This window comes from Rhopalosiphum maidis, chromosome 3 (genome assembly GCF_003676215.2).
Source record: "Rhopalosiphum maidis isolate BTI-1 chromosome 3, ASM367621v3, whole genome shotgun sequence".
Taxonomy (NCBI): domain Eukaryota; kingdom Metazoa; phylum Arthropoda; class Insecta; order Hemiptera; family Aphididae; genus Rhopalosiphum; species Rhopalosiphum maidis.
The window spans coordinates 30,611,121-30,638,847 of NC_040879.1; the positions used below are offsets into that span (position 1 = coordinate 30,611,121).

General features: G+C 29.9%; 1 protein-coding gene across 1 annotated transcript; it reads left to right on the top strand.

Moving 5' to 3' along the window:
• Window positions 1-176: 176 nt before the first annotated feature.
• Window positions 177-25,190, top strand: LOC113556133. The gene is made up of 4 exons (XM_026960902.1): window positions 177-401; window positions 805-1,061; window positions 11,023-11,186; window positions 24,186-25,190. The coding sequence occupies exons 2-4, from the start codon at window positions 834-836 to the stop codon at window positions 24,343-24,345; spliced, it is 552 nt and encodes a 183-aa protein (XP_026816703.1). The 5' UTR covers window positions 177-401; window positions 805-833; the 3' UTR covers window positions 24,346-25,190.
• Window positions 25,191-27,727: the final 2,537 nt, after the last annotated feature.

Genomic DNA, 27,727 nt, shown 5'->3' on the forward strand with positions numbered 1-27,727 from the left:
GTATTATAGGTATGCCCGGTAACAGATTGTTGTCCGGAAAGTCCGGGCGAAATGAAAGTCATTTCGTAACGCGTCTTGGTGAACCGGAAGTTTTTACCACTGCCGCCACCAACTCCTACCCTGGAGCCGGCGGCTAAACCCGACCGTGCCGGTCGTCGTGAGGAAGTCCCGACTGTCTCGTACCGTCAATCCGTTCTCGACCGTCGCAGAATTCAACAACTGTTCTCGTGACAAATCCAGCCAAAAAATTGTACTCCGAATTTTTTTCGTCGAAACTCGTTAATTTTCAAATTTTTTATCGACATTTTTTCACCTCTGTGGTTCGGATCCGGTCTCCCGCAATCAACGCGTGAAATTTTCGCCAGTGCTCGTAGTTCTGAGCAGTGTAAATTGTACATACCGTGAGTTTCTCATATTACATAGTTTGATTGTCGTTAAATACATACCTATAAGCATTTATACTTCAAAATAGATCAATATCGATCTGCTAATTTAAACTTTAAATACCTAAACAACTTTAAAACCGGTTCGAAATTTGATTTTTATACTATTATCATTTATATATTTTCATACACTTGTTCTACATTGGATTATGAAATTAAATTAAATTTTACCATAGATCAATAAACTTAAATGATTTAAAAATATTTTGAATACTGTCGTGATTTAAAATTATACGTAAAAAAAATATTTTTGAATAGTTACACAAACCTATATAATACAGATAAAATTATTGTTTGGTGACAATAATGCCTAATTATTTAATACACACATAAAAAACACGGTGGAAATCGTCTGTTTCAGTAAGTACCTCCTACACATCGATAGCCAATATGAGATTCGCGATAATCGGATTCTTAGTGCTGGTGATGGGCGCCGCCGTCAAGGCGCACATACACTTCATCAGACTGGCTCTGCTGGCGGCCATGGGATTGGCCGGCATGTGGATGATGCACAAGCTCGCGCAAGATTGGCACAAGATTTCGTCTAGCAGACCCGCCAAGCCAGCCGCCATGGCCGGAAGGCTTTTGGGACTCTGGAAGAGATCTATACCAGACGAGGTGAGTGCGAATTATGATATTTGATTTGTTAGTTTGTTAGGAATAAAGAAGACTTCAGCATCAGAATCGTTAGCTTAACTGTGTACTTCACCGACAATGATTATAATATGCTTATAAGTTAAATGATGTATAGGCAAAGAAGCATTACGATGGATATATATATTTTTTTTTTCAAGAATGTATATTAGATTGGCAACAGTGCTGCCACTGTTAAAGGCTCGTTGCCTTTTAGAGATTCGCGCGTAGCAAAATTTGTTTCCAATTTCTAAAAGATATTAATTTATATTCAATTAGTCGTTATCGAGCAAAATATTGTTCCACCTCACCCACCGCCGAAGTAAATGTAATTTAATTTTTCGATTAATCGAAATTGAAAATAAATACAATTTATACAAGTGCGATAAATTATCCTTGAAGTTTATCGTGCGAATATCGCACACGGGAGGCTCCGTTTCTGTTAAAGCCAACAGTGGTAAAAGCTACAACATCAGATTTTAGCAATTCAAACTTTTTATCTTTCCGGTTTTGAGTGAGTAAAAATGAATTTCGAGTTGATCTTCAGGACTCGACCATAGCTATAGTGATAGTTCATCGATAACGTTTGTCGATCGGATATGTAACTAACTAATTTTCTATGGCTATTTGTGTCCATAAAACGAATTCGTATAGGTCTTACACTGTAGTCTATTAAATTAATTTATTTCAATTTATAAAATTTTAAGTTTATTCGTGCATAGTCGTATATTTTTAACAATCATCATATTACATTTTTGACACGATCAATAAGGTTTTTTTTTTATTTACTTTTTGAAAAAAATACGTACCTGGTTTTTTGACGGGACATTAAAAACACGTTTCACTGTATTTTTACGAATATCTGTAGATCATTATTCGGTATTGACTCAGATCTGAGTGACGCTGTGACCCGCATAGTACTTGCATAATACTCGTTGTTTACAATGTTAAAACAAAACTTTAAATATTAAATTTCCAAGTAGAAAATACACAACAGAACTTCTGTAATAATAACATATTTTTGCGTTTAATTGATGTCATAAAAAGTCATTGTGCTATTATTAAAATGCAATCGTATATTTTGTCCAGAGAACCAGTTATTATTCAATTGTTGTCAAACATATTGGATCCCCGTGGACAGTTAAAAAATAAAAAAAATATATGATAAATAAATAAAAACGTAAACAACAACCACTCGTTTTGGTTCCGAGCTAAACGGTTGTGTCACCGTGTAATGATAATATAGTCGGTGTATTGTTCGTCAACTTTGCCAGAAACAAAATCTGTTAGTTTTTCAAACTCGGTATATATAAATATTATATTAATAAAACGTTATACTATTTAAAACCATTAGACCTACACTTTTTGTAACACTGTTGGTCTCATCGGATGACGTGCGGCAACCTGTACTCGGCAGTATTTTTTTTTTTTACCTTATTACCGTTGAGCAATAATTATAAAATAAATAATTGAAAAACTCATGACGGCGATACGAATAATAACGTTTATAATAATAATATAACGATATGAAAGGAGTGACCCATGAAGACGAAAAATTGAAAAATTGCATGAAACAATTGCAGTCAAAGTCAAACACACACACACACACATAATGTTTAGAGTGTAAAACGTATGCGAACAGAGGAGGGCTTTTTTAATGAGACCCTTATGATCTCGTGCGTCACTTGTACATGATAAGTATAAAATATTTAACCTACCACCGACGGTCTGCTGTACGAGAAACCACAAAGTATAAACGCGTGAAAATAATTTTAGTTTTACGTGTGTGCTATATACATTGAGAGCCAAAAATTAATTTTCTCCAAGAAAATTAACGGTTGACCTGGATCGTAAAACCTCAAGACCGTTTTTATTGGTGAGTTATATTTGTTCGTGGCGCACATACTATTGTAGCAGAGACCGGTCTGACAGTTTAAATCGAAAACATTCGTTTTGAAAAAGCGTTTTGAGGCCCACCTACGAGTGTGAACGGTATTTCAGCCGCGGAGAGCAAAGTTTTCTTCTTATGTGATAACTATTCAGTAAACACCCAACAATTTATCATTTTTATTCTTTTTATTGCAGAAATCTATGAACAATTCTTCTGTATTATGTTCTTTTGTTGACCAGTTAAAAAAAATAAAATATAGCGCTTATACGTGTATACATATTGTGTATTTATTTAATTTAAATAGTTTTGTTTAGGGACAATGGTCGGTCTAGTAAAAGGTAATAATAATTTGTGAAACATATCAAAATATAACGTAGTTAAAATATTTTATACGATGAATACAATGTATTAGATTTTTAAACGTTGATTAAAAAACAATTTTTTACCAATAACTTAACGGGTTGGTTAAATGGTCATTACCTAAATCGAATAACTACTCTAAATAGGTAAAAATATGTTTAGCCCATCTATTTTGGATCGATATTTGATATTCAGCTTCATCTTGTAAAAAATATTAGTATTATAATTATATTATATACTTATTGTTATGTACAGTATAGCTGACATTTGCTAAATTTCCATCACACTTTGTAGTTCGTTTCAGTCATTGACATACAAATCGATGGCCTGAAATGGTCTATATAGGTAATATAATATTGTGCATTCAATCTCTCACGTATATAAAAACAAACTATCAAAATCCTTTTGTTGTTCTTCTTAAATAGTTTTTTTTTTTATTTTTTTTTTTTAAGTAATTCGTGTTTGTGGCGTGTGTGTATGTGCATTTCGGTTGTATATATCTATATTTTTTTTAAAATGAATATTCGATTTAAAAATAAAAAAATTACGACAAATAACATAGTAATTGTATTCATAATAGTCTAAAATATTTAAAACCTGTTCATCATATTATTGTGATAACTTATTTCGGATATGTTATGTACAAGAAACAAATAATATTAACGTTATTATTTTCAATAAACGCGACCTACCATATCCTCCGATGTATTCTTGGAACATGATTATTAGCACATGTGGAGGTAGGTATTTTTAAATAATATAATATTATATTGATACCTAATAAGTGTGGAGTGAATTATCGAGTTGTATTTAAATAATTTAAATTATATTTTCATCTATATATTTAAATAAAACAGTTATCCGAGATAAATGATTATTTACAGTACGTATATTTTACAGTAGTTATTTTACAGTTTATAACGTTCATTCTCACCGGAGGATAGTCGTGTTTAAAATATAACTATTTATTTTTTGAGGGTAAAAATTTAAAATTATATGTATATATTTTATTGTATTTATAGTGTTAAAATGCAAGTTGTACTTCATCTGTTTTCAACTAGACACATTCGGTAAACTTATATCTATTATCTAGATAAATATTTTTGATGTTAAATGTATTTAAGGATGAATAATAGTTATTATACTATACATAATAATAATTTTAAGCCATTTAGTATAATATAAATATTCTCCTAATAGGCATTAAAATTATTCATTTCTACTAAACTACATTGTTAATAATTAGGTATGATTTAATTTTTAGTTTTTTATTTGTATTTCTGTAGTATACACCATTTACGATAGATTAATCTATTATGATTTAATTTATTTTTATGAAATGTAACATTATTTGCACAATATTTGGGTAATTTAAATTTGAATCGTGCTAAGTGGATAGCAGTTTACCATATTTATAATAACTACAAGAAATAAGGACTTTTAAATAATTAAATCCTTAAAATATAGCTTCTAATAAAATTATTAGAATATGGTTAATATGCAAATAAATATTTTGTTTTTTTAAAAAAGGATACGATTTTGGATTTTTAAATATTATATAGGCACCAAATATTGGTTAAAATGATATAAAAATAATTACTCAAATACATGACTGGGTTGACTAAAAGCAGTATTGCAATATTAATGAGTTTTATAATATGTGTTCGTCTGTAATAACAAACAAAATTAATTAAGATCTTATAACTTTTAATTATGTTTACATAATACATGGTTGAAACTACCGCGCAATACCTTAAGATATTTTCTAATGTCAATAAATTTAAATAAGCGGTCATTAAACTAGTCAATATATTTTTACGTATCGAGAAAGAGCGAACAATGAAATGTGTACCTACTTAATAAAATATACTAAGTCGCCATTTGATGCATCTTTAGGTAATCCGTATAAAGTTAATTTGTCTACCGATAAGATTTTGGAAACGACAGTATTGACCGACAATGTAATGTTTAAAAATAGTAAAATACAGTACATACACATTAATATATGGTTATCATTTTTCAAATTTTCTTTTTCTTTCAAGTATTACGAAAAATTCACTTTTTTTTTTATTTAAATAAATTTACTTGCATCTTACCATAAATATTATATAGGTATTACAAAAGAAACATGCAAACGCAAGTTCTAACCCTTTAATATATTTACTGACTACCATAATTTTTCTTTACACAAGCGGTGGTAAAAGTAGTGACTTGCATTATTTTAGTATTTAGTGGTAACTCTCTTACTACATTTAATAAAAAAAACGCTGCTAGAATGGGAGTTTTCAAAAAATAATATTTTACTTATTATTTGTATAGTTTAAGATAAATATCTTTCATTAATGTTAAAATGGTAAATTTCTAATATTATATCATACAAAGTGTTAAATATTGAATTCCATGTTTACAAACTGAAGAGTGATGTATTTCATTGTTGGTTATCTACTACGAGGAATATATTATTTGTATTGCTTTTTATTTATTCATAACATATTGAAGTATTTATTTTATTAGAAAACGTAATATTACACATCGATAAGGAATTTTCAATAACATTTTTCAAGTTTCTATATCAATTTGTTTTCTTTGCGTTTATGTTCAGTGGACATTGTACGCTCTTCAGACATATTATGTTATGCGTTTAAAATTCAAAAAAATTCAATTCTATAGTTGGTGATCAAATAACGTTTCAAACTGCAATAGAACAGGCAGTTATGAATATTGTAAAAGTTATTATGTGAAATTAAAAACTCTCAGTCTATTACAAAAATTTATATTTTAATTAAAAAACAAATTAATTAATGAATTGCATGTATTATAAACTATTCGATGTTTATGAAACGTTAAATACATTTGTTTTATTTTTATGATTTATGATTAATTATAATTCTTCGAACTGAATTTTGGAATGATAGATAGAAAAATCAAATGAGCAATATGAATAACATCGAACATTAATGAAATCTATTACTAGATATGAGCGAAAAAAAAGTATAAAAGTAAAGTATAAAATGTAGGCGTAGAGAAACGTGAAACTAATTTGTTGACTGATTTGATTATAATTATATTATATAATTATTTTATTATGCATTTTATAAAATAGTTATTAATTATATTTTATACTAGAAAAACACACCGAGCGACGTTATCATTTAATATTATATATTCACAGTTTATTCGAGAATAAAAATTACGCGTTTCCAGTTGTTTTCGATTCTAATAATGAAATAAAATAATATGTTTAGATAATAAAACTATTGCTGTTCGAGAGAAGCGCAAGATTTGATTTTTGATTATCTCTTGCTGTTATTTAAGTACTCGTATCAACTCTATAATAAATTAGGTGTATATGATAATAAATTCACGATGTATACACTGAATACATCATACGATTTCATCATTATTCATGTTCAAATTCACTTTCTTACACCTCAATGCTCAATGGTTGTAGAAGTATTATTTAAGGGTGCCAAACCTAATATTAATCATACAGTTTTTTTAGTGTCGCGTACTCGTGTCACGCTATAGTACATTTCAATATGACGTATACTTATACACTATAATATTACTATATAGGCTACGGGAAACGTATACAGGGTGATTCATTTACAATTCATCTGAATAATGACGTATTTTTTTTCAATATTTAGAAGCAGAATAATTTTATAAAATAAATACATTTTTTATAGTAAAAAACAAAAAAACCGGATAAACAGATGAAAAATTACACGTTTTCGAAAAAATGTAGTCTTCTTTAAAACTACTAGCCTAAAATAATTTTTATTTTTCAAAAGCATAAACATTGATTTATAATATTATATTGTAGTCGTGCAAATGAATTATCCTGTACATTAATTAGATATAGATGGCCAGGTACAAAAAAGGTGCAGGAAAATCTCAAGGGCACTAAGGGCTGTGTCGTGAAGTCCTACTATATACAAGAAAAAACAACTTAAGCACATCCTCATTATATTATGAATCGATCGGCGTTGATTGTAGGTAGAGCACACACACCTTGCCAAATAGTTAGATGCGTCAAATAATCTTGTAGCGTTATTAATGCCCGTTACGTTATTTTGTGAGCTTATCGATGCATAAAACATTATACGGGCAAAGTTTTATTTCCAATTGAACGCGCAGATTCGTATTATGGTAGCAGACAGCGGAATACATTTTGACACAACCGAGAGTGGTGGTTGTACCTGTTGTAAATCATATTGACAAAATTGGTACAATAATATTTACATTTTTTAGAATGCTAAATTTATCGCGAGAAAAATTGATAATTCAGAAAAAATATCATCAGTATAATATACCAAATCAATTTTTAAAGTTTAACAATAATGATTATTATTTATATAAAAAAATTGTTTAAAACATAAAAATATCCAATTCGTAAGTTCTTATTGATATTTTAATGTTTAAATTAAAAATAGTGCGCAATACCTTTTAAAAGTTCAATAATTTTAAGACACTAATTTATAGTCTTGAAATATTTTTGTAAATCTTTTTGAATAGTATTTGTATTTACGTTTAACATCCAACCGAATTTCAGCGATTAATTGATTGTCTGAAATATTGTATAAAAATAAATTTTTTACTTTCAAAATTATGCTATATAGTATATACTATATATACTAACAATTTGATCGAATATGACCACTCACCCTAGGTTATGATATTCATTACATATATTATATGCTTATTTTTATAAAATTTTGATGATTCAATTGTAGGGAAGAAGCAAACAACCAACTATAATAATAATATTATATTATAATATGTGCGGTGTTGTCTGCAATTGTGCAAAATACATATCGATACTTTTTCGCAGTGATTATTTACAATATTTTTCAAGTAATCAAAAAGTTCAATCTACCACCCTAAGTTATCTTCACAAGAGGTTATTTCGTGAAATATACGGACATGATATATATTATGTACAATAAATATCGACCGTGGACCGGTGTCGGGTGTTGTAACTTGTCTTGGTTCATCCGCCTCAGTGCAATCCTGCATGCGTTCGTTGAATTATTTATTCAGTCGACGAAATGTTAAATCTATTTCGTTTATCGTCGTAGTGGTCAGCGTCTGTTCGGTCCACTGTTTTTCGAATACGTTTTATTTCTTTTTTTAAATCCATTTCAATTTCGGTATAATATATTAATGTGTAGGTACTAGGTGTAGACTGTAGAGGTATACTACCTTGTTCAGTTTTCCATTGGAGCAATAGAATTTATGACTTTTGTCCGAAAATATTCTTAATGTATATAGATCTTTCACGATTACGTTTACAATCTAAAACAATAACTATTATTACGAAATTACGAGTTACGACCATAATTTAGTTTAGCAGCGATGTGTTGGGCAGACACGACAGAGCATAAAAGTTGAGGGGGTAGTGTACGAGTAAAAGTCCTGTTTCTAATTTTCTATAAATAATCATATGGTCGCCTTATTTTTAACCAATTACATGTAGCGATGACCCACTCAATACCCATTACGATATGTTAAGCATATGATAGGTACCTAACAGTCTTGTAAAATATACTTTTTAATTTTAAAATGCATTCAAATACAGGTACAAATACTTGTTTTGAAAAGTATTTACTTCAAAAGTTCAAAATAGAATTTATAATATTATAATACATTTTTTTGTGTGTAATAGGTATAGACTATAGATTGTATTTTTTACTCAAATCACATTTATTTCTCAATTATTATGATTATTTAAACGTGATTGAATTGGAAATACCAATTACACAAACTATAAAGAAAAGTTATTTAAAAATAAGTGTTTGATTTTAAATATAGACTCTTTGAAAAAGTATTTAAAATATTTTATCCTATTACAAGTACTTTTTAAAATACGTGTTACTCAGAAGGTATTTGGATATTTTTACTCGAGTACTTCACTTTGGTACAACATTAGTACCTATATATTTAACTATATAATAATATAGTGTGATGTACCGTAGGAAGAGCGATTGATGACCGTGAATGACGTGCGGGGAGCGCCAGTGGTTACGTGTTGTTACATACTACGATAACGTGAACTCGATGATTTGCGGTATATTGGTTATATGTATATATTCTATGTGTATATATATATATATATATATAGAATATGACCCATGGGCTTGGAGAAACTTTTGCGAGCCATACACATGGATACGCATATTGTGTAACGTAGTAATTATTATAATTAAAACAAGACCGAAATCGTTATCATGATTCTGTATACAAAGTGGTTGCGGTTAATTCAACGATGATCATTAAAAGAAAATCCCAAATCATTTTTCGTCTCATTATGATTTTACATTCATCTCGTTTGTTATATAAGACACACGTTCGCGTTACAATATCTATCTTGTGTTCACTATAAACTATTAATAATTATCATGCGATAAATATATCTGATCCCGGTGAAAAGTACACGAGTATAAGTAATTATATTTAAATACCTAGTCGTATACCTAGTATTTAAAATGCTATTTTTATTGTTTTTTTTTAAAAAAAATATTTGTATTTTAAGTTTCTACAAATATTTCTTCTATAGTTAATTATAAATACTTTGAACTGCTATGTTGTTAATTTGTCTAATGTTCTAATGATATGCGCATACTCTAATGCAGTGTATCTCGTAGGCCCTAAAATAATTAATGATTTTTATCAAGGGGGCTTTGACGGTTTTACATGAAATTTAGGAGGAGGGACTCATGACAAAAAGGCTTGAGAAGCACTGCTTTAATGGAGGCTGCATTATGAATTATGATTTATGATTTATGATAATTTTATTAAGTTAATGAGAACTACCAATATATCACGTCATATAAGAGTAGTGTATTGATACAAAGAATTAATTTCAACCTAGGTAATCTAACAGTTATTATTTCAATTGATTATTACCTACCTATTTATTACATTAAGCAACTAATTTTGTAGCAAATTATATTATTATTAATATCTTTTCTAAGTATTTGTTTTTATCTAAATATTTGAAATATTCTTGAATTACATTTTAAGTATAATTTTTAAATAAGCTTATCTGTATATATTATTTGTTTAAATACAAATAAAAGTATTATTTTTTTTTTATCGAGATTTTAAACGTCTTTAGATATCTTTAATATATATTATATATAATATACGAGCCTTATCCTTATGTATTAGGTAGTCTTTTGGTATATTATATTAAATATAAATTAACGTTTAGAATGTTAATTGAATAGTTACAAACAATATATTATTTAACTCTAAATAAGGAGGAAAAACATTAACTTGACTCAGTAAATAAGTCAATTATTTTTATTATTATTACTTTTTTAAATACCTAACTTTTAAATTTATTTTAAATAATAACGAAACATATGATTAAAATTCATTACTATTCGTTTTTATTATACTGTGTATAAACATGATTTTAACTTAATATATCAATATACCATACTTAAAATTAATTTGAAAAAATTAGGAAATTAACTAACTAGTAAAGTTAAAATTTTTTTTAAAAAAAATACATAATTTTTAACTTGTTAATGTCCACCTTTTCTAAAATGAATATAATATACATAATAATTATATTTTTGTTATTATACCTAAGAATATCGATAGAATTCACTATTGATAATAATAATTATTATGCATTAAATTATCATTTTTTTTTTTACAATTTCGACCTTTTTCGTTTTGTAGCACGTTAATGCGTACGTCGAAGAATCCCTGTCCGATTTCTACAAATTCGACGAAATCCTTAGACAAGACAGGTCGACGTGTGCGAGGAAAATGATTTGTCAAATCGCGGCCACGCCTGAAAAGCAGCTCAATCAAGTGGAGATCAATCTACTCAAATTGCTGAGGTGAGTTTTTGGTAGTGTTTATACTATTATATTTTTAGGCCAAACCGCAAATGATATAAACCGTAACACATTAAACGATAATCATATTAATAATAAATAAATTGCATGCTCTACGACAAATAGGAAAAACAGATATTAGATGTGTCACGGGTATCTCGATTTTATTTGATACATTTGCTGATGATTATAATTTTAAAAAAATTTCCATAAATGTTTTCAATTGAGTTATTATTGTTATAATATTAATGATGAATAAATATTTAAAAATTAATGAAAAACACAAATAATAAAAAAATAACGTAACAGATATTATAATTGATAAAAAAAAAAAACTAGAATATTAATGGGAGCTTAACTTAACATGCACATAACATGTACATATTTGTTTTTTAAACCATCATCTAATGTACACCAGATCTATATCGGACATCGGTTATCATATTGCGATTTTATATTTAATTAAAAGTTTTAAAAAGTGGTGACAAAATGTTGTCGTTGGTATATGACAAAAGCCTTCAACTGTTTCGATTGGTAACGTATAGGTAATCGGTGATTTCAGTATTATACTTATTAACTTCTCGTAAGAACAGAGGGATCGGTTTTGGATGAAACGGGTCGAGTCCGTAGTTATATAATATTGCAGTCGTGTATGAGCGAAAATTCCTAATAAAGCTTAGTAAACGACGCGCGGCGGTGGCAACGAAACGCCATTCGGGTATTTGCGTGAGTAAGAACAATTTGCAATTGAAAATTAATAGGAATTATAATTTTATGTTTATATATAATGACTTCCCTAAATTCTTCGATATATATATACAATATATTTTTATACGCCTTTATAAAATATTAATATATGTATTATGAAATTATAAATAAAGTCAAAAACAAATTGTGTATCATCCACAATACAAATTACGTGAATAATGATGTCGTAAAATATAAATTACCATTGTTATATGATCGTATTCTATTAGGACCCTACTTACATACGAAATTAAACGATAATTCCATACCAAGTGAATAGAGAGTGTTTTATACATTTATACTGTGAAAAAAAATCTTCGCACAAATTCGAATATTGATTCGAAGGTCTTAGCTCTTCATTTGAGCAACGATGGAGGAATAAACGCCATATTACAGTGCCATGACTTGATTTTTTTATAAATTGTGTACCAATGTGTAGTACGCTAAAACGATCGCATGTCGTTCGTATTAAATCTGTTTTTAAAATTCATTACACTACTGAAATTCGACCGATAAATGCAAAAGGGGCTGCCTATGCGAACGTTTTTTACCTCCGTCTAATTCCCACTCCAGTTATCCAGACGAGATTAATGATAATTTATTGACTTATTGTATTCGCGTGGGTTAGGTTAGGTCGTCGCGGTGTATCGATTTCATAATATTATATGCCTTTCGGAAAACAGCATCTAACGATACATATCGATGAATATATAATATATATATATTATCGTTGAGAGTTTTGGGATTTCCGGTAATTGATTTATCGAATTTATATTATTATATTGTGTAGGCGTATATAATATATTTCATAATCCATCAAATTATACAAAATAATATGCATAATTATTGTAATTACTCGTACCTATTCTATTAAACTGTTTGCGTTCGGTGCGTTTTATCCTATAAACCATCTGGATCGAGGTATAAACGAGTTCGTACGGTTAATAATAATTCATCGCGGTAGTATAATTTAATACAATATCCAATTATTTATTTTCTGATTTTCGGTTTCATATATTGTATTTTTTACAAACACAATTATTTACTAAATCGAATTTTATTATTATTATTATTATTATTATTATTAAACACTGCCGTGCAATCGGAATACGCAATATGGATTTCCAGATATCCAACGATGTGGATGATGACGTGTAGTAGCTCCGTAGTATTGTTCTAGGCGTATTTAGTTCGTAATGAGCTGTGCGCGTTGTGCCTATTACCCCAGAGTGCATAAATATAGATGGCTGAACACGTCATAATAATATATTTATACGTAGAAACAAAGAATGAGAGGCAAAAAACCGTAAAATAAAAAGGGGAAAAAAATCGAGTAAAAACACTAAACAAGTCTGTGTTAATTTATTACGAGAAAAGGAAAAGTCCCGAGTCTGAACTGCAAATATAAAAACGTCTAATTTATAAAGGTAATTAGACGACTATATTTTATATTTTTATTACCGTTACATAAAGTAACTTCTATATTATAGAGTAGGTAGGTACCTGTGTTTTTATCAGTACGAACTAATTTGGTTTTCGTTTGTCGTGTACAAAGCTCGCCTCCGATAAGAATTGTAATTATTTATAAATCAAAGCCGTGTCAAACATTGAAAGGCTTTAATGTGATCGATATTTATCACAAAATATATTTTATACACCCGTTATGTAATATTAATAAAAAACACGGTCACCGATTTTAACACTTCGATTTATATTGATCGTGATTTTAAATAATGTATTCATATCATTATATTTTTTCCACTATTTATAAGTTTAAAATATGGAAAAAATGGTATTTGATCACCGTAGAGGTTAAAATAATTGCAAAAACAATTATTGTTTGTCCTATTTTTGTTTATATATTAAAGCCATTTTCGTGGCCTATACTTATTTTAATATTATTGGGTGTTATTGATTTTTTTCTCCGTTTGATCAGCTTTGAATCACACATTTTTTCTTGTACTATCAATAATTGTATGGACCGTGTACGTAGTAATTTTCGTGTCGTATAATATGATCAGTGAATCGATCGGTTTCAGTAATTGTAGGTTATATACTACAAGAAACGTGTGATTAATTATTAAACACTGACGATTTTGAGGATTAAAACTGAAAAACTCCAATTTAATATTAGGTTATACTGATGGCTATATGAAATCGCAACAACGTACGCTATTTACCGAGCTTATAGATAATACTAACAACGATGTACAATTATAAATTGTCGTAACACCAAAAGTGTTTACTTGGTTGGCTTGTGGTCTGAGGTGGACGTGGATAGCCCAAAAAAATCGAACGAAATGGAACTGAATTGAGTTCGGTTTCGTGGTGTGTACATTTTTTAATTCTACGAACAAGTATAATATTTTATTTCCGTGTATGACTTTAAACGAAAACTACTCGGACGAGACGGTCAAGAATGGTCCGAAGTCACAGCGACGTAATAATCCTAATACGACTAACATCCTGTCGGTCGATAGCAATCAGACTAAAATACCTTTTTGGTAGACGCACACCTTTGACCATTCGCGGTCGTATACGCGTCGGTTTGAAGTGTGCACATTTTTGTCATCCGTTCCGAAACGTTTCCCCGTCTTAAGTGTCGGTGTCGCCTTATTCGGTAACATATTTATGCAATAATGATATTATTAATAATAATATATATTATGTGAGCGTGTTATTGTTACGTCATTATTGATGTTTTTGTTGTATAGTATTTTATTGTTATTGTATATACGTTCTAAGGGGTTTTCGCTTTCGGCAAGACCTCTTTAACAGACACGAATTTAAATTATGTATTGGAATGAAAACGGATACACCAGTATAATATGACCTGCGGTACGAAAACGACTGAAGTCGACGTTCGACAATAATAGTATATAAAGTAGGCACACGAAATAGTATGTTATTGTAACGTTTCCAGCGGGACGTTGTATGTGTCGCACAATGTGCACGATGACAACTGATTTCGTGTCGTTATTATTGAATAATCTTGTTTTACCCGAGTTATTGTCAATTTTACAACGAACCGAACGTGCACCTGACCTAAGCCGTGACGGATTCTTTTATTCGCACAATCGCGTACCAGAATAATATTCACGATGACTATTATAACGGACTGATGCAGTATATACGACGAGTTCACGTATTTTCGTATAACGTGACTAGGGACGGCCTGGGAGATAAATTCAGGCCAGGAAAATGTATTACCCAGGCCACATATCAATGTTTACCATGATAGCGTTACTTTAGTGGGGGGATGGGGTAGAGGATGGCTAAGCTTATGTTCTACCCTCTCCCCACCAAACTACCCAATTTATTGTATAATTATTTATTTATCTAATATTTTGGTTTTTATTATATGCAAGAGGACAAAAAAAAAATATACATTCAATCAGCATCAATATTTTAGTGAGACTGTTTATCTCAATTCAATTTGAGCTTGAAGGCCTAGTTACACCTATATCTATGACTATGTATTCTTTTTAAAAATTTAACAAAAAATTCAATTAGCCACTATATGCTTGAATTTTTTATTACAAATTATATTTTATAAACACTAATAAACAAACCAAAAATAATATCATTATCAATATTTATCAAAATTTATTTTTCAACTAACATTGACATAAATGCTTCAGCAGTTTTATTACAAAGTTTACTTCTTAACCTTTTTTTTAAATAGTTTAATGTAAGAAAATGATGGTTCATAGGCAACTTGAGTAACAGGAAGACACAATAAATACTTATAAGCAACTGTTAATACTTGATAAGCGTTACTGTATAAATGATATTTTATCAATAATTTGTAACAACACAGTGTACAGTTTCTACAACTATTACACATAGCTTGACTTATTTTCTCAGTCAACTTCCAAATCATCCTCATCTGTCATCACTATATCAATCTCCCAATTCATTATTTCATACTTATCTGCAAACGACATCTTTAAAAATGCCCAGTTATTTGAAAAACGTATTAATTTTCGACGAAACTACACAATAATAATAATGCTTTTATGCATCCCAAAATACCCATATTAAATGAGAAATTCTAATTATTATTTATTAGTTATAGGTGGCATAAGATAATAATAACTTATAATATTATAATTTACTTTACGGGTTACAGGTGTTCGAATCGGGTTTTTTATACTATAGTATAGTAGTTTACAAATATTAATAATATATTTTTTTAGTATAAAAAAATTAAAAACTACTTCATTATTTAAAAAAATAATGTGATATAGCCGTCAGGCCAATGACAAATCCCAATAAATCAGACCACCGGGAACCTCCCGGTATCCCAGTGCGCCAGGCCGTCCTCGAACGTGACGGTTTTGACAATAGGAATCGAAAACCACGGGTAAGAATGTAGTGCCACGTCTTAAAAACAAAACACGACATTTTGCCAAAAAATCTTACGATACAAACCAGAGTAATGTTATACCAATTATTTTATAAGGTATATTATAATATTATCATATCGCATTAAACGCGAAATCTAATTAATGATACAAAACTTTATGGCACTTTTTTTTAATTCCCAGCACTGCCGCTCACACCCCGCGCGCCTCACGCCAACAATACGACACACTGTTTGTGGCGTATTTATCAACTAAAAAATAAAATCGATAGTAAATCAAATATACACGTCGAAATAGTGTCATACGTGGCCGAAGGTATTATTGCGGATAAATCGTAAAATACAAAATAGTCGTCTAGGGGTTTTCCGGGGCATCAATTCCGCAGTACGCGGTTTATCGTGTGCAAGCGTCCGTGTTATAATAATGATGATTTATCGAATGTGCTGCAGTGTCCAGATATACGTCGGGGGTGCAATGGGGATTAAAGTCGGGCGGCGGCGTTTCGACCCGACTCGCGCGTAAGAGGGTCGCTTTTCGGGGGTTTGAAATTTTAAACGATGCGAGCGGGAGGGAGACTGCCCTGTTGTTAACACATGATATAGGTACCTATATGTTTTCTGGTTTTCGGTAAGCCATTAAACATTTCACAAATACAAAAACGAGCGAACTTATTAGTTCGAACCAAAGAGTGCTAATTAAGTAATAAATTATAATTATTCCGCAAAAAATAACAACCTTTTCGTTTCGGTCAAAAATTATATTTTACCCGAACTTGTAACGCATCTATATCAGACTTAACACGTAGGTTGCATATAATGTGACACTATCATTTTGTATCATGATTCATTATAGATGTAGAGCTCGGTGCTGGACGCATTTAAATATTTGTTTGAAAACTAAATAGCTTTGATTCGATACAAATTAGTTTCGTTGTGTTATTCACTCTTCTTTTCTTTTACCCTTTGCACTCGACTATATTGGGCCGGCCCATTTGTCCTACATACGTCCTACTAACCTTATGCAGACCTACACTTAAAATAAATTCTTATATTCACTTATACTTTTGTCGTTGTCAATCCTCTACTACTGTCTACTTGTACTACTATTAACCTAACACCTAAGCGGGTATCTCTTTGTACTCTTTCCAGCATTTTAATGTCCACCACAACATTTCCTTTTCCTATTATGCATTTACCCCCAAATCTATTAACATCCTATGCAAATGCTTATTATTCTCCCTATGATGCGTCTCCATAAACTGCTTCATATAAAATATCAGTTCCATCTTTGATTTGTGTGGCACAAATTTAAACTGAAATTTAGAAATCGTAGTCATCAAATCATTAAACAATGACTTTATTAAATAAAATATGTTTTTATCGCGTTTACCAGTCACAATTTTTTTTTTAAGTATGAAACAAATACAAAAATTATTTCGGCCATCGATAATATCCGTGTATAACATATATTATACAAATGTAATTTATTGTTATTTGAATAATTTTAAATCGATCGATAAAACTAATGGTATGGAATTGATTTGAAACATAAGTTTTAGTGGGAACGATAGGAAAATTATAAAGTTTATATTTGATTTTTTTGCAGAAATTGTGCATAGGTACTTAGTTTATGATACAGTCTATAACGTCTATACATCTAATAATATATAATACATTGTGTGTAACGGCTTCAACTCTCACTAAAAAACCGTTCGATTTTATTTCCGATACTTGTTATTTATTTTTATTAAAACTTATTTAATCGTGGCTTACACAATATGGCACAAATGCACGATTATGCGTGTCGTTACTTACATAATTTCCATAATGCCATATGGTCTTATCTAGGAACACGTTACCACGGAGTTCAGCGCCTATTAAGATGACACATGAAAACACGCATTCTTTGGGTATAGCTTATACAATCGTTATAACATAAGCCAAATTTACATTTTCAATATATTTCTAATACGGCATTATTGATTTTGCTGCGATTTCACCTATTATAAAATTTACAATATATATATGATAACAATATTAGTACATTGGCATCGGTTATTTTTCTATAATATAATTTAAAATCGAGTTATAAGAGTATTTATAATATTGTATTAACGTATAAATTATAAAACCCACTATGAAATAGGGAAAATTCACTCTTGTATTGAAAGAAATAAAACTTTACTTGAAATGCAGTATACATTTATTTACCTTATTTACGTAATTATTTGTTTTTATTTTGTTTAAAATAGCGATGACGACTAAATGAGTATCATACTATCATTCTTTCATCGCCACAGCAAATAATATAGTAATACTCAGTTAGGTTTCTTCAATATTAGCATTGGAACTAGTGGTCTGTATGTGTGTGTGGGGGGGGGTAGGTTGTAACCATTCGAAATGTGAGTTTTATTTTTTACGAATTCTACTTAGTACATATAGTTGCATAATAATTTGTACCTACTGAAATATTAGAAATTATATTTTATAACGCCGTGTAAGTGTATAAGTGTACCGTATACACTAGTCTTCAGTTGAATGTCACATTGTCCGTGATAAAAATGATTAAAAATTTTTTCACGTCCTGAGATCAGGCTTCGACAGGTGTACAACGCGACCGTATTAGCCAGTAACAACAATAATTATTATCTACTGGCCACTAGAATTATCACCTTAATTAATTACGTACGACTACAAAGAGGTGTTATAACATCGACCACATAATCTAATTATGACAGTAATTTCATCGTATTATTACTAATATATGATCTTGTTTTTTTTCCCGCGCCGAACCTGTCCAATTGTTATTGTGTACGAGTTATTTAATATTTATGTAATAATATACATTAGTTGATGCGTATCAGTCGCACGTGTAAATCGAAACGGAAAGCGAAAATAATTCCGAGCGAATGAATGCGTCGTGGAAGTCCGACCGGACGCAAATCTCCAGAAGTCATTACTTTATTATTATAACTATTATTACGTTGAACATTATACCTTATACAATGTTACGCGTTCCCCGCGATCGGTGCTGCAGCAGTATGTCAAGAGATTATTTGCACGTACGTCTACGCTGCGCGTGTACGCGAATATTAGGTGGTACCTACCTAAATAGCTCGTGACATCGTTCTCACAACGAACGCAATTGGAAAGTCTACAAGCGCCGCCGATCGAATGATAAAGGTTTTTCTATAAATTCTACAGAGACACCCTTAACCGATCGAGAGCGGCATAACAAATATAGTTTATAATGTGATATTACTATAACGTTAACGTACAGTCTTACTTTAAACTTATTATAAAAGTATTCTAAAATATACATCAGAAACTGTTGTTGATAAATATTTGTTCGTTATTGTAGGAAAATATTATTTTGAAAATTATCGTGTTCAAGAATCTAGAAATCAATAGAAATAGAATAATACGGTTTATTGTAAAATATAAAAATTAATTATTTTAAGGTGATAAGATTAGAAGTGTAGATAGAATGGTAATCTATAAACACGCCTGCGGGCTAAATCTGTAATTTTAAATAACTATAATATTATTTATGTCCCTCAATGTGTATAAAAATGCAATTACTTTGAGAATAATTTCAAAATAAAATAAATTATAGGTTGTTGTTGTTTTTAAATTTTTAAGTCGTTAACGTTTCAACAAAACAGGAAGTAAAATATATTATTATAATACAATTATGAAAATATGTCGGATTATATTGTGTGCTCCTGAGAGTTTACAAGGAAAAAAATTTCGAATATTCATCGAATAAACATTCTACTATATTATGTAGTCGAATTGGGTTTGGGAAAAAGAGTAAAACGTTTAGTATATAATATTATAACGAGATGTATTAACATAAATTCTTTTAACATTTTTTTCCGACAGGTAAATAATGTGTTAGAAAATACTTTTACATAATTCTATGATTGAACACGACAAACTGGAAATGACATACGTCATCCTTTAATGGATAACATTAGAAAGCCGTTTTTCCGTGATCACGTATAAATGTATTTTTGGTCAATGTAATTTATTTTTTCGTTATAGTTCTCTATTTTATACATTTTGACGTATTAATATACAAATACATATAGTATCTAAGTACATTTTCATGTCTCCGAACACGGACGTAGACTCTTTGAAAATAATAAGCTCTTTGAAGTATATATTATGCTATAATAATGCTCTACAATGTTCAAATATTATTGAGTTTGATTTATACTCGTATCAACATAATTATTAAATTATTATACATCAAATACAAAATATCGATTATTGATTCAATTATCGAAAATAGGTTATGTACAAAAACGAATTAAATTGTTACGTATTTACTATTTACTATTTTGATAAGAAATAGTTGTCAATTTTAAATACATATTGGATATATTATTATATGATAATATTTGCATCCAACAGCTTTTTAAATGTATGGTCATTGTGCATGTCTATAACAATATATTATTTTTGAATATAATTTATCAACCATTTTATGGTAGCAATTTAATATTGCTATCAAAATTTGTAATACGATACCGATAACTATACCGGTCGTGAAAGTATTTTATATAATTACTTTTTATGTAAGTAGTTAGTTTTTTCTTCAACTATTATTAGTATCAATAATTTTAAAGTTGTCATAATCAGCATTGGCGAACTTAGTGCGATTTTTAATTAAAAATTATAAATGTTAGTTTTAGTTTTGTTTGAAATACAACATAGTCATAATTGATATTTGATAAAATATACTTTTGAAATAGATATTTAAATAGGTACTTGAATAAAAAGAAATGAAAAGTGAAAATGTAAATAGTGAAAAGTAATAGATTTTAATTACGTCTGATCGTATTCGTGTATAATAGATATAGTGTTTTAAAAAAATACAAAAACAAGAATTTATATTTTTTAAATGCAGTAAGAAATTATTAAAATATTATTCACACCGAACGTTTGCAAGCACGTCCTAAATTTGGGCACTGGTAATACTGTCCACATTTGTTGTACATGTATAATATTGGTATATTATACGTGGATTTAATTATTCGTTTTCAGGTCTGTGATTTTAGTTTGCTCGATATTGCTATTTGGGGTAGTGTTCATCGAGATTATGAAAAAATAAAAATACCTCGAGAGGAGCATTACATATATGATAGGGTGGCAAAATTGACGTACGACGGATCTCCTCTAACGATGTGTGAACACATTCGAATCGAGTCCGCGTGTTATACGAGTATTATATATTATATGTTGTATACGAACGGAGGTTAACTTATTGCAGTGGAGTTGTTTATTTTAAACGATAAATTTCGGATCATGAAGCAGTGAACTCTTGAAAATTTGTACAAACGGTAACTGCGAATAGTCTATAAACAATACGAATGCGCAGACTAAACTAGTTATTATTCGATAAGTTTATGAATTTTAGAAAAAAAAACACGATTTTAAGTCGTAAAAATATAATAATTTCGAAATAAAATTGCATTATTTTGAATTTTCACTGTTAACATTAATAGTTATTTTTAAAAAATTTCAACATAATATCGTGTTGTTATTATTTTAGATAACGTAAAAAAAAGAATCTAAAGACAGTTTCATTGTTCGGAAAAATGACTGATAAGTGATAAAAAAATAAATTACTCTGTATACACAGTTCGTATACTGTCTATATTGTGATCAGCCAAACAATGCGTACACGAAAACCATTGTTTTTTCTCTTAAGCAGACGATGTGTATACAAAATATATCTTGCAATAAATTATTCATATCAAATGAGACTTGAATAAATATAAAATAACGAATGATTTAATACTTAAAAAAAAAAAAAATACAAAATATTACTTATGTAGTATACTAGCATATTATTATTATTCACTCTCACATAAAATTTCCATCAAAGAAATAAATTGCTTAATAATATATAATATAATTTATATAATTTTGAATAGTTTTTATAAAAAAAAACATTTTAAATAAACCTTTATTTAAAAAAAGAACATAAATTATAGAGATACTGTAGTATTCAACTTTTAAAAGCGATTAGAATAATAATTGTTTTTAATTGTTTTGATGTACCTATTAACTATTAAAATACACACAAACAATGATATGCTTAAATCAGAGTCTCTGAAGAAAACGTGTAACTATAATAATTGCACGAAAATATGCAAAACATAATTACGAACATACACTAGTATATTAAATTTTTTGTAAAACGAATTTTGATCGAATTCAGTAAAGGGTTATCAAAATAAAATATAATATACATCATATTATACACTCGGTTACAGGGGTGGATCTTGACCATGATAACAGGGGAATGGGGGTGATTTTTAAAGCGCACACATTAATTTTGATAAAGTATTTATTTAGGTACATACGTATGTTACTTTCCACAGTCTCGTATAGAACAAAAAAAAAATAATTTTTATAGTAATAGTAATAAAAAAATATATCACTATAATTTTGTTACCCATGAAGTATAATTACGTCTAAAACTAAAATCAGGGACTTCAAATTATTTTTGTTTTGAGAGAACGGGGGGGGGGGCGATCGCCCCGATCGACCCTCCCCCCTGGATCCGCCACTGCACGGTTGTTATTCCTATTTAATCGCTGTGAGACGTCGCGGACCAAAAACCTTTAGCGATGCCTTCTCGCCAGCAATATTATTATAGTTTCGTACACGGTATTGTTCAAGAAACTCTGGCAGATGGTGTTGTTCGGCGAGAACTCGGTCGAAACGGAACAACGATAATAGCTTATAGCGATTTTATCACAATAATATATTTTTTAGTAACAATAATAACCACTTGCGATTTTATGCACAAACTAGGCGCGTAAGCGTTTCCGTCGCACGAGTGCAACACGAGTGGACCACAACCGACACGCCGGGGCGCCGTTAATTTATCGCGCGCCTACAACTACTACTATAACAGTCTACCACTACTCGTGGTATCGATTAGTTCTGAGATATTACAACTACGACTACTGTGGACAAAACGATACATTCGGACGGTTTAAAAATAACTCTATAAAATGCGTCGAGAACGATATAATATTAAAATATGCGATTATTTGTTTGGCGACCAACTACAGTGTACGTGTCAGTATAATATTATTATAATCAGTAATAAATTTGTCAATTTTTAGCCAATTACTGTCAATGCAAAAGAGCCCCACATTTACCTCGAGGTAGTATTAATTTACCCGACTAATCGCGAAAGCCAAAACACGAGACTGCCTTATTTCGGTTTGTGGTATTTTTACGTCGAATATCAACTAATTTCCGTGCAACATGCAATACAGTATTAATTTATTATACTTTAGAGTTGTACAGCGGTTTTTCAATCATAATATTTGTAAATATTGTAACTAAACTATATATTATAATGTAAAAATATGTATAATACAGTCAACAGATCTTAAAATAAGACAGTCCAAAGCTTACTTGAATATTTACGAAGGCCGAGAATACAAATTGTTTTAAAAGTATTTTATAATTTTTGAAAAGTCGTATTTAATACATGCTTTTAGGTATTTCGCCATTTCAGTTATTAGTTTTAGATGCGTAAATAAAATATAATTTATAATATTATTATTTTTGTTTCAAAACTATAATCTTCGAGTTTTGCTGGTCATGTTTTAGGTGTGAATCTACAAATACTTATCGATATAATGATTTAGTTTTTTAAGGTTATCGACACAATATTCGAAAGACCGAGTAAATAGTGGAACATTATTGATATCACTTTAAAATCAATATAATAAAACTATAATACAATGTAGCCAATGTATAATTATTGAAATATATCAATTTCAAATTGACAAAGAGTTTCTTGTTCTTTCCTTTTGCGTTTAATAGTAATATTATTTGTTTTGTTAATTTTTCAGTCCCACTGAACACTTTGGCGAAAATGTGGCAAAGAACATATTCCGAAAGGCCATGGATTTGGGACGGAGTAAAAAGAACGTGGAGGCGTGTCATTCAGAGTATAAAAAATGCAGATTCAACACAAGACAAATGTTTAAATTATTCAGTTCGTTCATGTGACCCTGACTCATCGTTCTGCGCCCGTTTGTTTTCTACCGATTCAATACGAGCCTGTAAATTATGTGCCAAATACGTGTATTATTACTACTACTACTACTATTATTATTATTATTAATATTAATATTATTATTTTTTATTTGTTATTAATCAATTGATTAACAGCATGTAATATGTAATTATTTTGTATGCATATAATTAGCAAAGTTGGGCAAGTTAGTCGTTGTTTTTTACTAAACAAAATTAAGTCAATCATTATAAATCATTATAATTATAAAATATCAATAAAATTAGATTTAAAGTTGTTATATTGTTATCTTATATTTAAAATATTTTCAACAGTAGATAAGTTTATTGGAAATTAGTATTGAGATCAGTGAATATATACACTAAATAAAGTATAATATTATGTATAACTGGACATAAACATTTAAAATGAAAATTTGAAAATAAGAAAATTACCCAAATCATATACCATGCAATTATACATTTGTCAAAATATGCATAATTTATTTTAACGCATTTATTCATAGTTAAATCTATATTATAGTACAAAGTGAAGTTAGAAAATGACTTAGGATAGTTAATTTTATAATGATTGAGTCGTAAAGTTACCGTAAAAATAACTGTCTAATTAGTAAGTACTAAGTGCTCAACTTTGAATATCGAGTGTATACTTTACATACGTCTAGTTGTAATAAATCGTCATTGTTATCATTAATATTTCACCATATTGTTATGTTGTTATCGTTATAGTGGACGTGGCACCGTATAATAATATCATTATTAATGTATGAAAAATCGTTTCATTGGATATTGTACCAAAATAAATATATATATGTATGGTATATCATGTTTTTCTAGAGAAATTCAGAGGACGAATAATGTAGTTGTGGCTGGGTCAATACGATTTCTCGTTTTTTCAGACATATTTATCGAATACGCATTCATTTCTAGTGTTCTAATTTATTGGCACTAACGAGTTAAGTGTAGTTGGCGCATTTTATATCATAACACTATATTGTATAAGATTCACGTGTATATTAATATAATAATAATGCCCATTATTGTCGTTGTTATAATCGTCACAACTACATGCGCTGTATAAAATGTCATTATAATATAGAATTGTTTACTTTGACTTTGAATACAACCAGTCGAATATCCATTTATTTTAACAAATCGAATTTTCACAAAAATGTATTTTTCTTTTATTTCTACGTATATAAAAAAAGTTGTTCATATTTTACACGACTAAACGACGATATTTTTGGTTTCCAAACCAATCGAATAACATGCATTATTACAATAGGTTTATTATACAGACAATATTATATTATTACTAATTTTGTTGTTGCATTAAACAATTTTCGTATACACACTCGCCCATAACATTATACAACCGGTGCGCTGTAAAATAGTTACACATAACATTATAGTTCCGTCGAATAAAACACCGTTTTACGGATGCGTGTGTGCATACTTTGTGTACAAAGCTAAATTGCCGTTTATTCACAATAGTCCTTTGATTCGCGTTCGTATTTGCGTGTGCACATCAAACATGCATGCACAGCACTTGTATGGGTAGGTAAATACAAAAAAGAAAGAAAGAAAGAAAAAAACACGCATACGTACGACATATTATAATAATGTATACAGCTATACCGCCCGGTCTGGGGAGATTCAATTTTTGTTTTTAAAGATTTCCACGGTATTTCGCTTGACGTAAATCGGCGAAAACGTCAAATTTTACGTCACCGCACGACGCGGTACACACACCATTTGTGTACGCCAGACGTCTTGTACACGCCAACATGTGTGTTTGCTACAGCGCGTATACGGAATAAAATCCAATATAATGTTATATCGTTCTGCGCCACTGTGACGCGGCTATATTATTCCAATAGCAGACTGTAGTGAACGCTGCCGGCGACCCCGCAGATATTATGTTTGACGTACGGCAAAGTGAATTAATTGACTGGGAAAATGCCAGTAAAAGTCGGTCGAAACATACAAACAGCCGCTTATTAAATAAAGTCACAAATCGCAATTATCATTAACGTAACGAGGCAGGCCGCGTTCGGCGTGAAGGTATTCGGCACGGCCGCGACAGAAACGCGCTGTGCCTAGTCGCCGGAATCCCTCGTACGCGTATTAATACTGTCGGGTGTACAGCGCTCGAAGTGGAAGGGAGATGAAAACTCGCTTCGAGATGTGTGTTATTCGGGATATCTAACTCGAATTCATATTTCTAGAGAATAAAAAAAAATTCGAGCTGTCAAGTTTTTCGAGTTATCGCGTCTCGCACGTATACATTGTTGGCATGTGTGGCGTCCCTGTTTTTTTCCTACACCAGAAATACGACGATTTGGCCAATCACTTGTAGCTGTTTATCGTACCTACGCGAATGCCGTTTTCGTATTCGTTATTAGTTATTATAGTGCACAATTCATAGTTTTAGTAGGCAACGTTCGAATAAGTATGATATAAGATAAATTATTATTAAGATCATCCGTAACACCTCTCTAAAGTAACTATAGTTGATGTGTGCATTTTAAAACGCACAGGATAATAAATTATAACGATTATTTAAATTCTTATATTATCTACACCAGTGTGGTATCCAATTGGTGGTCCGTGGACCCCCAGGGGTCCGCGTGTAAATGCTAGCGGGTTCGTGGTTGTGTAATATCGCGATTAAAGATATATCGTGTGTAGTACTGAAGCGATATTTTTATTTTATTTTAGTAGAATTATTAAATTCGTTGTGGTTTGAAATTCCGGGTATTTTGAAAAGTTTTGAACCATCTCTAATGAAGTTTGATTATCGCGAAAAAGGTCGACAATAAATTTATCATAAGTGTATATGATTTTCATAATTAAACAACATTGAATAATAAGTACTTAAAATATTTACAAATAAGGGGTCCCCGGACCAATTTAAGCTTTAGGTGGGGGTCCGTGGCATCATACTAAATGGGAACCACTGATCTACACAAAGTCGCAAGTGCTTGGCTGACGTTTGACGTGATGACCTCTCTCAAGATCTCCGTACCTATGTTTGTAGTCGGAATAAAGGGCTATAGTATCAATTATTTTATTTATCTTTTACAATTATTCGCGAACCTAAGGTAAAAGTTTTAATACAAAAGTAACTTTACATTATCCCATCATACTTTTATTATTTCATATTTTGTGCATTTCAATTAAAACCATGCATATTCTTAACTTCCAGGTTTATATAAATTTTCAAAGACCGAGTATTACCTAAATCCTGTGCGATCTGAGTGTTCTACGTCCGTCGTATTACTGCTAAACATTACCATTGTATGTCGTGTGTGTAAAATAATTCTACGGGCTTACGACGAAATACTTCGAAAATATT

Coding starts and splice junctions, on each gene's coding strand:
- LOC113556133 (XM_026960902.1), top strand. CDS start 834: ATGAGATTCGCGATAATCGGATTCTTAGTGCTGGTGATGGGCGCCGCC. Junction 1,062..11,022: donor AGAGATCTATACCAGACGAG/GTGAGTGCGAAT, acceptor TTCGTTTTGTAG/CACGTTAATGCGTACGTCGA. Junction 11,187..24,185: donor AATCTACTCAAATTGCTGAG/GTGAGTTTTTGG, acceptor TTAATTTTTCAG/TCCCACTGAACACTTTGGCG.